General features: G+C 34.9%; 1 protein-coding gene across 1 annotated transcript in view; it reads right to left on the bottom strand.

The window, feature by feature from the left end:
- LOC140152809 (uncharacterized) overlaps positions 1 to 14,137 on the bottom strand; it is a 172,665-nt gene that overhangs the window by 14,709 nt on the left and 143,819 nt on the right. Inside the window, 1 exon segment of the mRNA XM_072175309.1 lies at positions 11,431 to 11,623. Within this exon segment, the coding sequence (XP_072031410.1) occupies positions 11,431 to 11,623 (193 nt within the window).

Here is a 14,137-nt window from a genome sequence, read left to right as displayed (position 1 = left end):
TTCAAATGGAGTCACTTATTTTAGGTAACCCCATTTGAAATTCATACTCCCTGTGTGGAAGGTTAGGGTCATGAGGAAGTGGAAGTGTGTGGAATAGCCCATTCTGATTTTGTTGATGAGAATCATAAGTAGAGTGCAAAGATATTCTTAATTATTTGCTATCTTGGTCAAAATCTGAAAGAGTATTGTAATTGCCCAAAAGTAAACACCTCCTTGTATACCTGGTTAAAGGTGTTAAATGGAATGCAGAAATATTAATTTAACCTGGCTATAACGATAGCCGATTATCCTTGAACTGCATGAATATTATTGTGCATACCACTTCAGCAGACAAATTATTATTGGGTACAAAATAAGGTAGGAGCTGTAAAGGAGGTAAAGATTAAATGTTCTTTGGTTAATTCGAAGCAAATCAATTCTTACAATTATGATGCGCTGCCAATGGTTGCTCTTCCCAGAGCAATTATTGGCCTCCAGGATCGACATCGCCGTTCTAGCCATCATTGCATTTTCACATGAGTGTGATAATAATGTTAAAAACAGCTCGGTTAAGGATCAATAGATAAAAAATGGATCTACTATGATTGTAAATTGCTGTTTTAGTGCATGTTCATTCATGTGCAACAGTGTTATCTTCAGTAGATAGCTGTGCAATCGCTATCTTCTGTGGACAGTGCTGCTATCTTCTGTAGATAGCAGTGCTATCTTCAGTAGATAGCAGTGCTATCTTCTGTAGATAGCAGTGCTATCTTCAGTAGATAGCAGTGTCATCTTCTGTGGATAGTAGTTCTATCACCAGAAGAGATTAGACCTATGTCAGCTACATTTTATTGAGTGCATATCATTGTTGCCCTCCATACATTTGACAGACAAAACAAAGTAACAAGTGATACTTGACAACTGATGCAGCATAATATAGGGACAATTTTTGATTCATTTTGAAACATATACATTAAAATGTTTAGTTTGTATTCATACCATCTGTCATGTACATCACAATGTGACAGTCCTGGGTCTCTTTGAAGTTCACAAACACAACATTTCAGCTTTGTTAAAAACTGATCAATTTTGATGATAGTTTCCGGGATAGTTTTAGAATATAGTTATGAGTTTATAACATAAATTTAAAACTATACTCTGCTTGCACTATGTAACATGTGGACAGACAAAACAACATTTTGCTAATAGGTCTCCTGACGGTGGTTCCATCATGAGTTAAGTGACTATGCCATAATCTACCATTGATAATTTACAAAGTAAAGATGGCTAATTTGTGACTGGTATTTAAAGCGCTGACAGTTTTATTGGTTGTGACAGTTAGCCACATCAATTAACCATCGGGCCATCATCACTCACAACTTATGCATGAGATGCCACACTTCATTCCAATCTAGTATTCATCTTAAATCTGTTCCGTCTCACCCTGTGCACTCCAGAGCAGGAAGCGTTACTATACCTAGCCTATACTGCCAAGCCATGTATGCGCTGCAAGCTTCCATAGTGGAGCACCAAGCCCCCATATTTGAACTAGGAGGGATGAACAAATTGCAGAAACTACACGGACAACAATATTATTAATATTGTCCTTTACATTTTGGAGTTGACAATGTACTTGTGTTGTGTGTTTCCCTGCAAAAGGGCTAAGGGAATTCTACACTACAAGGGCAAACAATACAGCGTGCACAGTGCAAAAGAAGCAGGCTGGGTAAACCCGCCGTTACCGTAGCAGCACGGCCATACTGCCTGCTGCCATTTGGCAAGTTTGCCATCTGTCTGTCATTTTGCGTGATCATGTGAGGGGAAGAGACCTATCACCAGTGTGTGTTATAGCTTGGGGATATTACCCTAAAACGATCTTGCCTGGAGCGTTGGTAAAGGGGAGGACTGGCTTCAATGAAATATGCATAGGCAAACTTCACATTGCTCCTTTACTCTTTGAAAATCACCACTTAATCTCTGACATCCACCTCAATAAGCTAATAATTAGATTAGACTCACATAAAGTCCTCACAAAATCTCAATTTTTCTTCAATCCATGTTTGAATACCACAGAATGCAAGTCTTTGTGTACTCATACAACTGAAAGTACTAACACATGGTTTTGAAAGAAGTTGAATGTACTGTGGTTTGATTGAACAAGCATTTGAAACCATTAAAAGCGTTTTTACACCAAAAAGCGATAAAAATCATCTATGATCAAATTTCATAAATTTTGAAAGGTACATAAATCAGCATCATTAACTTAAATAGCACATAGAATTTAGTTACCAGATGTCTATGTAATTTCTATTATTTCATAACAATGACATTAACTTTTAACTTCTTTTTTCTAATCTTATCAGTCAACAGTACAATGAATAATGAAGCTTAGTATTTCTTCATAATAATTCAAAATTAAGGGGAAAATGCTCAAATGCAACATTGTATGCTGTCACCATTTTGTAAAAACATCAAGTAAAGCTAAAATATTTTTAAGTCAAATATATCTAAGGTTTTTATACAGCAACTTAAGAATTAAGTACTAAGTTTGAATATTTTCACTGTCAGTTTCACAAAATATACTTTTTGTTATCATGTATTAGTTGCACAGTACTATGCTTTGTCCTTCGTTAAATCATATTTTGAACTATAGAATTCGGTTGATTTTGATGAGACAAATGAAGAACAAAGAAGTGCAAATGATCATTAATTTTACATAATAAATGTACAAGAAATGTTTAAAAGATACAATGTTTTAAAACACATGGTTACCTATTAATCTGAAATATCCTTATTATACAGCAACCCCACTTTGTATCACCTGAAAGAACACTATAGATTTCAGTTCAAAAGACTAAATTTGGGCTTTTAACAAGCAGAACCTGAAAAGTGCCATCTTTAAACTTATATAGTCTCATCACCAATAAATTTTCAATTGTTGAAAGTCTCTTTCAATCAAATTTGGTTAAAAACCTTCCACACAATGAGAAGACAAAATAACCAATGTTAATCTCAGCTACAGCATATGGCACTGAATTGGAAGTCGGGATTTGTACGAGTCCAGCGCTCAGCTGATTCAGCAGCCCTGTAGACTCATCATTGAGTTTACACAGGGGCAGCAAATATTTGATGTACAACCAATTTAGTGAATTACTAATTCAATAGGTTTCCAATTGCAAATCGTACCGTGGTCTCTCCTGTGTCCCCTTGTTCTTGTATATATATTCACTGATTTAATTTAGTTGGATTATACCGAGCTATGCGTCAAAGGTGTAAAAAATATTGAAAATGTATGATGAATTACTCAAATATAACTATTTACATTCATTGTATCTAATAATTTAATATTATTAGATACAATGAATTTAATTAGTTTAATATTGTTTTGTGTCTCCCCAAATGTAATATATCTATTATATTGAGTGCATATTTTTGTTATGGGTAAACAAAGACAAATTTCAATATATGAGTGCTAAAGTACCCAGACTATGCAATCTCTATATTAAGGATAAGTAAAATAAATTAAAGTCTTTACAAGAAGAGTGGGCTATCAATATGTGATGGTCAAGGTATAGTTGTCCATTAAAGAAAATCATGTTGATTATGGCAGGCTATTTAACTGTTTCTCGCTATTCTTTTCTTTTTTTGTGATTTGGAAATGTACCAGATGAATTAAAAGTCGATTTAAATAAGAAGGATAGTTGATTCATAATAACTGTTTAACAATTTTGTATTAGTACTTCTTTCCTTCATCGCAAGTTCCTATTTTGTCATGATGAAGTTTATACATATCATATCAAACATACATATTTTTAACAATTTTTATAGTTACTCTACAAGTAAGATGCATGTAACCAGAGGAAGAAAAACATCCAGATATACCGGAAAAACTGATAAAGACAAATCTGGAAAAACAGACCAAAATCCGGTACAAAGAAAGCTTTATAGTACCAGAATTAGTGCTCTCACATTTACTTAACCCACATTCATCCCCAATTACTATTCGAGAACCAACTTCTTTCAGACATTAAAAAATCATGTTCCTCCCTTGTATAGAAACTGCCTCCTCCTTACTCCAAATAAAACCTTACTATATGTCACCCTTTTGTTTACTTCCCATACAGGCTTACACGTCTCTGGGGTCGCAAACGCAGACGGATGTTTGTATGCACACCACGTGTCAGTCATCTCCCTATTTCAAACCAGCCTAGTGACGATGGCAATGAGGGAGGGGTACATACACCAGGCAACCACCAACAGCATTATGGGTATCCAGTATCTCTGATATTGAATATTTTTAAGCTTATCCCGTTTGTACCCCCTGCACTAAGTTCATCCTATTTCTCGCCATAATAACCTAAATCCTTAGGGGGACAGTGCCAAATGAAATTCTACTGACAAAACGTCTGTCCAGATTTTGAAACGTCTTATATACATTTCAATGAATCTTAATCAAGAGAGAAGCTACCGAGAGATCCAGTTTTTGTCTTGGATGCACACATAAGGGTTGTAACGGGTACGGTTTTTGCCACAAGCTTGGTTTGCCATATCTTTACAGAACATATGCCACAGCCCAAGTTTTTGCTGCCGTACATTAATTTTTCAGTTGTTGACACCTCAATCTCTTCAAATTTAATCAGTTGTGCATCGATGGTTTTTCCCAGATTGCCATTTGCAAGTTGTTCTCTGCGTGGCTGGACTACCAAAGAGGCTATCCACAGTACGCTCCCTAACGCGAGAGAACCCGGACTGTGTAGGCAACCAAGCTGTTGCCTGGATCAGCTTACAACATAGAAGTGTGGAAAGCAATATACATACGCAAATATGTAGCGCAGGGGGAGTTTTCCATTTTCACACATTTTGACCACTCAGCCATATGATAATTTCCTTAATATGGAAATAAACATATCGTTTTCGTCCTGAATAACAAACTTGATGTTTATCCATGTATGCTATGAACAACAACATTAATCTGCTTTTCCCGTCTCAGTTACTAATAATAGTGCTTCTATAAACTCTCTATTCTAAATCCACCATGTTATGTTTGCATTAAAACTCATAAAGCAAAAATATTTTAATGTCAACTATCATGTTCAGTCCATAACCAGTAACGCAACCACCAAAGTTGCGACAGAGCAGCATTATTAGTATGGATGGCGCACCCTTAGTGACGCACGTTCAGCTTGCTTAGCAACTGATGTCAAACAATTTTGTAGTCAACTTTAGTGGTCACCAGCATGACGTGTTTTATCTGCAAAACATGCGAGTGACACGAAAGTATCTGTCAAAACTGTTTAGCCATGATTTAAAGTAAATTTGTTTTCAATCCTGACCTAATCAATAAACAAGGAAATGTAAGATTTTGCATTTTGACATCAAAGCTTAACTAATCTCTTCCAAGCCCAGACCCACAACATTCCATGTTAGTCTGATAGTAAAGGAAGAAACAAAACGGTGATGAAGCCCTTACATGTACGTAACTAGTTTGGTTAAAAAGCTGCCTCCTCCCTTCTGTGACAAAACAGGATGTGACATGGGTCCCCAGAGTTGGTCTAAATAATGTTTTTAAGAGTGAGAAACATTAATCAACATTTAAACCCTCTTCCTAACTGAATTAGTTTCATTCATTGGGCTTCATTGATCTGTTGGTTTGTTATAAGTTTCGCAGGGTTTCTTACCCAAATTTGCATATTACATCTCATTGAGGGTATCCATGTTCCGCCATGTTTGTACTTAAAAATGCAGGCCAAGTTTCTATTCTTGTTTTACGCATGTTCACGCGCCAATCCGGCTTGAAACGTGGGGGGACATTCAGCCTAAATTGTCAAAAAGTGGCTGAAAAGATAAAAAAATGGGTCATTTTGCCAAAAGGTGGGACATATCCCCCTGCCCCCCCCCCCGGATTGATGCCCATGCTTTTACGACACTAAGAGTGTGGAAGGTGTAGATGGGATCCGGGGTTGGGAAGTGATATACAAACTGTCAAAACAGGCCCATAACCAGCATTTATTTTTTGGGGGCTCGCAAATGGGACTTTTTGGGTCGTTGGTCCTCCCTGGTTACGGGCCTGTTCAAAACAAAGTAATATATAAGATATTGCTGATAATTGGTTAAAAAGATAGTATTTATGGCAGATCTGGCCATAAAAGTTTCTTGGAGATGGATTGATATTGTGTTTGCAAATAGTTTATACTAGAACAAAGTTATTGAATTCTTCAATTGAAGTGAATGGATATAAGGCAGTATTGGCTTTTCAATAAGGCTAAAATAAATAACATACAATTCCTATATCATCTTTAAAATTCTGCCTTGGATCAAATCGGAATTCATATTGCACATAAGCTAAAGCAAACATCAACACCCAATAGGAATGCCAGTGTCCAACCACCTGTGGTTGTTAGTTTACTTGGCTTGCAACTGGCAAACCCTACACATTATGATTGTACTACACTATGTGCATTTAACCAGCAGACTACAAATAGTCAATTCTGTGTTCTGCATTTTGTACTTTGACAGTTCTATCGTGTGTTGCAGTCGTCCGGGCTGGCCTAGCTACCTACTCTGTAGTCGTAAGCTTATTTTGTATACAAGTGCACGCACCAAGCTCTAGGCCAAAGGTGGCAAAAACGAAATGATTGAACTTTTCAAAATGGTGATCATGGAATCTCTAGGGAACATGCCTGCGCCTGATCAGAGCTTGGCCATGACCGAATCGGTGCTCTAGTTGATAACATGGAGAAGATTGAGTCAATCTAAATTCATGAACTTTTTACAGCTCCGAGTTTAGAGTGGCAGAGCATATAGCGTGAAGATGGCATTGATGAGTTCCCTAGTTGCCGGTGTGCTACACTCCCATTTGTCGTTTAAAGTCTCATTTCTTTTCCTAATTTTGCTCCTATATCAAAAAAGCTGTGAAGAGGCTACTTGTGCTGGTGTATAGGGGTGACATGTCAATTAACCTCCGACAAAAACAGACTTGTTGTCATGACAAAAATTGAGCGACAGCTGGAAAGAGCGAGAAGTTTTTATCATGTATATAACCTGTAGCAATTTATCACATTCAGTGTTGGCTACTCTCGGAATCACACCCACTGCAGAAATTATATTCTAATTGGATTGTTTTAGCCTGAGTAAAAAAGATTGCCAAGCGTCATAAGACCGGTGTTTTGTGTTGGATTTTAGATCTGGTAGCTTGTCTAGCATTTCCCAGAACCCAACCAAGTGTTAAACTGCAATGCATATTTGATGCGATAAAAAAAGTGATGAGATACCTATTGTCTATAAATTAAAATGTCAGCTCCCCAGTTTTACAATTTTTTTCTTGTTTTATTTTGCACCTCCAGCAACAAGTGATCTCTGAGCTATAATAGGATATTATTAAACTGTAATTTATACACTGCAATCGAGCATAATTTCACTGGACCAAAGTTACAAGAAAAAATCACGGAATCTGAGGTACAACACAGAAAATGACATTTTTGCATGATGCGACAAAAATTGTTAAAAGATAAGAGAACTAAATGTTAAAAACAATCTTGAGTTGTGTGTGTGTCAATTTTTATTCCCAGAACCCAAGCAAGTGTTAAAAAAACAGGGATTTACAAGTTTTGCAACACGGAAAATGGATTTTAGAAAACGGTAAACTTCGGACTCTACCCTATGGGCACTACTATCTCTCTTAAAGTTCCCCTGATTGGTTAATTACATGATATAATCATCTGAGTACCCAATCAAAATGGAGCTTTTAGATCTCTCAGCAATTTTAGGCTTTTATCCCCTTCAGCCCTTCCAACTATTCTTACCAAGTCTCTGATTGGCTCAATACATGATATGCTCCTCTTTGTGATCAATAAAAATAGTTGTCAAGGCTGATAATTTGACCGATTGTGCCCATAAGTTGAACTCTAATTTATACACCTAATCAAGCATCATGTCACTGGACCCAAGTTAAACCTAATGGAACACTTATTTGTATAACTTTTAAGGCTACGTAAACATTTAGTTTTTTAAAGTATACAAGTTAGTAAAGCTATGATGATAAAAAAATAATATTTTTTAATTTGATAAATTAATTATGAACCATTTTCAACTTTTTTAATTTCTCTGCATTGCCATATAGAGAAGGATACTCATATATAATAATGCTGAAAATGTGTTGCAGACAAAACATTAAAAAGTATAACAAATTAAACTGGGATAAAGAAAAACAATAAATAATTTCATCTTGGTCTATTTTGGTCCCACTTAATTAGAAATCATCTAAGTTTACTGGTTGTATTCTTCAACTTTGCAACGTCTAACTCTATTGACTATTCAACTTTTCACAAGAGTTAGATGTAATAAATTCCTTCCCTCCAGGCAATTAAATGTAATGAACTCCCTCCCTTCTTCCTCCAGCAACTTTTTACACCTTTTAGACTTGAATATAGGACAAAAGGTTACGGTCCTATATTATGACTACTTGTTGCGCAGTTTCAATAGATACACAGGGCAATGCGTAGCCAATCAGAACAATGTAGCAAGCTATTGGTTTGAATCACAGCAGGGAATTGTCTTCCCATCATGCATTGTTCAAAACCTCTTAATAACCTGCACATAATATGCATGTTGCCAAAGTGAGACAATGATTTTGACCATGTTGACTATGTAGTTTGAGATACTGCATACCGTACTGGGATATTTTTGCTGGGTTAATGTTTCGCAATTTTATCAATTCTGGACAGTTTTGTGGGTATTTAATTTGCATAATGTCCAAATATCATTCACATTAAGTACTATGTGTAATAATATTTTTGCAGGGTTAAAAATTTGCAGCTGCTTGTTCGACCGGTGAAAAATGTGAAAATTAAACCCCACTAACATTGCAGGCTTGAAAATGGTCTTGAAAAAAACCCACTGAAAATCATATTTTTTTACCATTTTCTGTGAATTTGATTCAGAAATAGGCTGAAAAACACTGAAAACAATAACCAAAAAATGATGAAATCGGCTAAAACACTGATACTTTTCATGGCTGAAGTTGGGTCACTTGGTAGTTATTGCATAAATTCAATGCTCGCAGCACTTTTTGACATCATACCCCCAAAATTGATCAAGAAAGCTTTGTTCATCTAATTGTTTTCAAAAACATCAATAATATACAAAAAAAAGGTATATCTTAATCATTTATGGTTAAAAAAAGCTAAAATATTGTATACTGTTGTAAATTTTAACATGTTCGCATTATGGTTCAAAAGGGACAAACCTCCCTACCTGTTTGGCAGTCTGTCTCTTTTTTTGTTTTCCTATATTCCATTTTTAGTTATTTTCTGACCATTTGAAACACCTTTTTACCCTATGTGTAGTAATCTGCCTAATTTTGTTACTACAGTGGTTTCGTCTCAAGTATGTCTATGCTTAAAAACAACGAAGTCCTCAATTTACCTCAGATAGCCCTATTTCAACCTCACTTTACCATTGCAGACTATCTAAATTACAAATGATACCCCATGTCAGTTATCAATCTCTTTTTGATTTTTCAGTACCTACAATTTTCAACCCAGCCTCTGTTTATACTGATTTCCAAATTCACTAAAAGTAACATAAAAGTATTCAATTTTGTATGAACGTATATTAAATATTTTTACCAACAGCCTAATACAAGCTTGTTTTACAACAGAATATTTTCTCTCTCTAGATGCCTAATCAATTTAATGCGACTGCTTTCAGTAATAACCCTTAACATATTTGAGTATATTTGCAAATACACTTGTTTAGGATTTGAGAAATCAAGATTTTCCATGTTTTGCTTTTATACAAGGGACATTGTCAGATAGAAATGATGTTAGATATGCATAATATAAGAAAGCATTAGCAGTTTGAGCTGGTCTCCGATGTTTATCAAACATGGCCATTCTAAGGTGCATAATTATGCAGTCAAGTTTACCATCCCTCCCTCTCCTCTTACATGATTATACAATCTAAACAAAGACTCCTCTAGTTGAAATTTATTTAACATTTGGGCTCATCTTGAAGAAAACTCACAAATAAGCTCAAGTTGACTTGAAGTAGACCTTGCCCAAACTTCTTGTCGGTGATCATCCCGGCCCATTGGGCACTCAATGTCTTATAGAAATACTTGCCAATTTCCCAAGAAAAGCAGCTACTCTACTGACCTAATTGGATTGAAAATACTCCAAATTTGGCGAAAGCATACTTCACACCAATGTAAATGGGAACCGGTCGGCTGACTTGTTTTTCAGACCAACTATTCTTAAAACTCTTCATGACTAAATAAACACATCAAATCTTAAAATGCTTTAAGAAGTTGTTGTTTGTACAAATGGTCCGAGCCTTGATTGTGAAATCTTGAAAGGAGAAATTAATTGTAGTGGAGGGAAAAATAACGTTGACATTTGGTTGATAGATTCGGACGCGCAATCATCAGTTTCATGTTCGAGGCATTTCCGTCGTCCCACAGCCCCTTAGCTATCGTTTTGAAAACAAACTTGGTCATGCATGCCTGAGCTCAATGCAAAAAGGATGCAATTTACGAAGTACATAAATGGCTCTTGAGCTGAAGTGGCCATCTTGAATTATAAATCGTATGCTAAAAGCTTGGATTTCGTCTGTCTAAATGTTGGTGTTCTCTTTAAGCGACGGAGTAGAGGCATTTCCAATTGGGATGGGGATGTGAACAGAGGGTTTAGATCTTGTTTGACTATATTCACATAACTGCTTACATTTACGTTGGAGAACATTTAATTATGCATTACGCACTCTAACAATGCAGTGCTTTGCCCTTTTTAGGCAACATGTTTTTGGTACTTGAAAAAGCATTTTGGTTTTCCAATAGCTTAGCATTATTATGAATAACAGGTTAAAGATAAAAATGCTGAATATCCAAGACTATTATCTTGTTAAATGAAAATATTTATCAATATCAATATTTATTGCTTTATGTGTCTAATGGAGCTTCAAGCTTTGTAATAGTTCAAATGTAACATAAAATTATGATATTTTCATACAAGTTTTAGTATCCCCCTAATTATGCTGTACATCAATTATAGTCTTTACAGTTGAAAATTGTAATCAACATTATGTTAAAATTGTATGAAAGAAGTAAAAAGTAAAATAATTAACTATGATGCTATGGATCTTATTCAAATTGATTCCAGGAGGACGATCTAATATTTTCTTCAGTACATTACACATACACACATTTATTTTAGTCCGACTTGTGGTACTCAATCATTCTTATTCCTCAACTCGAAATAGAACTTGGAAAATATTGAGAACCATCATGTCAAATGTTTGTAATTCTTCATAATCATTATGTGCATGCCAGTTTGGTGAAATTACAGATCTCCAATCCAGCAGGAAATATTTGGCTGTTTTAGGTTGAATTCCATGTAATATGTGGAAGATTTTAAGAATGATGTTGATATAATATTACCATGGCAACAAGCTTACCTTGAGGTGAAACCGGTGATGTTAGCACTGGGCTTGATGCTGCATTTGGACTACCTTCAGCTACACTAGGTGTTGAGGATGTGGTTGGAGACATCATACGGGTGGGAGGAAGCTTCATGCCAAGTTGTTCTGCTAGTTCTGCATGATCTCCAGGATGGACATAGTCAAAAAAACTGCTACCGGTTAATTCCACCTGTACACAAACATTGTGATAAAAAAAGACATATAAGTGACCTTGCACTGATTTTACCAAGAAATATGTAATGGTTTGGCAATAAATGAAGAGTTCAAATGCAAAAACAAATTTATCCATTTCTTCAATTGGATAATTTTAGATAAAAACAAATATAATTGGTCAAATATAAAGAAATAACAAGAAAATATTTGCCACTTTTGATCAAATATTAACCTAATGAAATTTTAAAGTCGGTGTCAATTTAATGCTAGCATTACATGTAAAAGAGTGAAAAAGAGATAATTTCACTCTAAGATTGCCTGCAGTGAACATTCTAATGGAATGAAACAACAAGAGTGAAACTTGAATATATTTCACACTGAAAAGAGTGAAATTACACTTTTTCTTAGAGAAAGGGCAGATATTGGTGGCCTTAACTCAAAAAGTTTTAAAATGGCATTTATTAGCCTTTGCATAGGCACTCTTCAAATGAAAGTTGATCAACAGCCAACATCCTATAATGATATTCTACTAGACACTGGCAGGGGTAAACCTGAAAGGCAATCAAGATATACTGCAGTGTGGAAAGACTTCATTCTGAAAGACTTTGCATCTTGCTTTGTAAGTAGTAGAAATAATAGTTCAAGAACTTCAAGGCAATTAGTAATACCATATTTTACAAAACTGCAAGGATACTGCCTTCAAAATAAAAGAAAATTTCTATGTAAAGGGCAATTTTTGACTGAATTTTGACTCATATTGGCTACTAAATACACAGGTTTGAAAGAAAATAAATGGAAAGCAAAATAATTGCAGACAAAATAAATCTAAATTTGGTTAAACTCGTAATCCATGGATCACTGATACATAAAGTTGAATCAGAATAAAGACATTTACAATGTGTGTTATCATAACAAGATGCAATTACAGATATATTAAAATAATACCCCAGAAATACATTCACTATGTTACCATTCTTTACATTTTGAAAAAAATATCATCATCTCCAATTATATCAAATTGTGTTGGAGAGCACACGCTAATAAGATTCTCACTTAGGATAACCTTAATATCACAATGCCTGGTAGCTTGACTTTATATTTCCCTTAAGAGGCTATTTAGCTTGCAGGTAAGCTTTGCCTATCCTAGCCACTGGGTAATCCTGGTGGAAGGTGGGATACATAGCTCCCCCTTGAGATATCATTATTCAATGTCTGCGAGATAATATATTGTGATTATTTTAAACCAATGCAGGTTTCTTGTCACATTGGCAACATTATGATTGTGGGTTCCTGCTGCTGACTGTATAGCTCAACTGTGATGTAAGGAAAGGGGAAATTTGTTTTTTGAAAACATATTTTACTGTGGTAAAACTAATTTACCAGCACATTTATGTAACATTTAGAAACCAAGATTCTATTTAAAAAAATACACCTGACTAAACTTTCATATTATAATATTGTGCTCTTTGTTTCTCATTTTTTAATGAAATTCAAAGGAAAAAATATATCTAATGTATAACATGCAGTCAACTTTATCTAAATTCATTTGATATAATATAAAATTACAAACCAAATTGAATAGGAATAGTACTGGTCACAATGTAGGTTCCCAGCAAACACAAAAATGTTTTTAACATGTTATACACCATTTTGATTTTGGTCAAACAATTTTAAAAGCATTTAATGTCAGGTTATTTAAATGTCATAAAAACATTTTGAAAATGCTTTATATGAAAAAAACCCCACAACAACAGCATTTTTAAAATGTTGTCAAAATGTTATTGTATCATTTTAACAAAATATTTTGTCAAATCTTAATAACATTTATGCTAAAAATGTTTTGCATCAAGTTTTCAAAAATTGTGTTTAATGTTAAATGTTTTCTGTAAAACGTTTTGTGTATCTTACCGGTACTTCTTTGTGAACTTGATCTTTGTTTTTCTTTACTCCTTAGAAACACTTACTTCTTTTGACACTGCTAACATGTCATGCTTCTTTCTATTCATCGCCCAATTCAACTTTCATCCTTTCAGTACATCATTTTATAAAAAAAACAACATTTTATTAAAAATGAAAAATCAATGCCCAGAAATAAACCTATCCCGTTTGAGTCATAACATTTTCGCCAAAAATCTGCTTCCTTAGTCACTCCATTATTCATGCTAGAGGGCAAGATAAATGTAGATTTACAGACATTATTGAGTGTTTGGTCATATCCATTTTTTAAACATTTCCAATATTAGAAGACAAGACGCCTTCCTAAGCAAGAGTACTTGGTCATATTTATATTTCAAATGCTTGCAATTTCAGGAGAGGAGTCTCCAACTATCATCGAACGAGAAACAGGATATTAAGGAAGCAACTAAAAGATGTATACTGCTATGCAATAAACAATTGAAGCAACCGATAAAGACATGTTGGAGGACTCAAGAGATGACAACTACAGGCCGTTATGGAGTGCTACGGGGAGCGTATAAACCGGGATTGTCTCACCCTCCTGGCACCTCTCGAGTTTTGGCAACAATGTGAA

Source organism: Amphiura filiformis, chromosome 5, assembly GCF_039555335.1.
Source record: "Amphiura filiformis chromosome 5, Afil_fr2py, whole genome shotgun sequence".
NCBI lineage: Eukaryota > Metazoa > Echinodermata > Ophiuroidea > Amphilepidida > Amphiuridae > Amphiura > Amphiura filiformis.
This window is presented reverse-complemented; position numbering and strand designations above follow the sequence as displayed.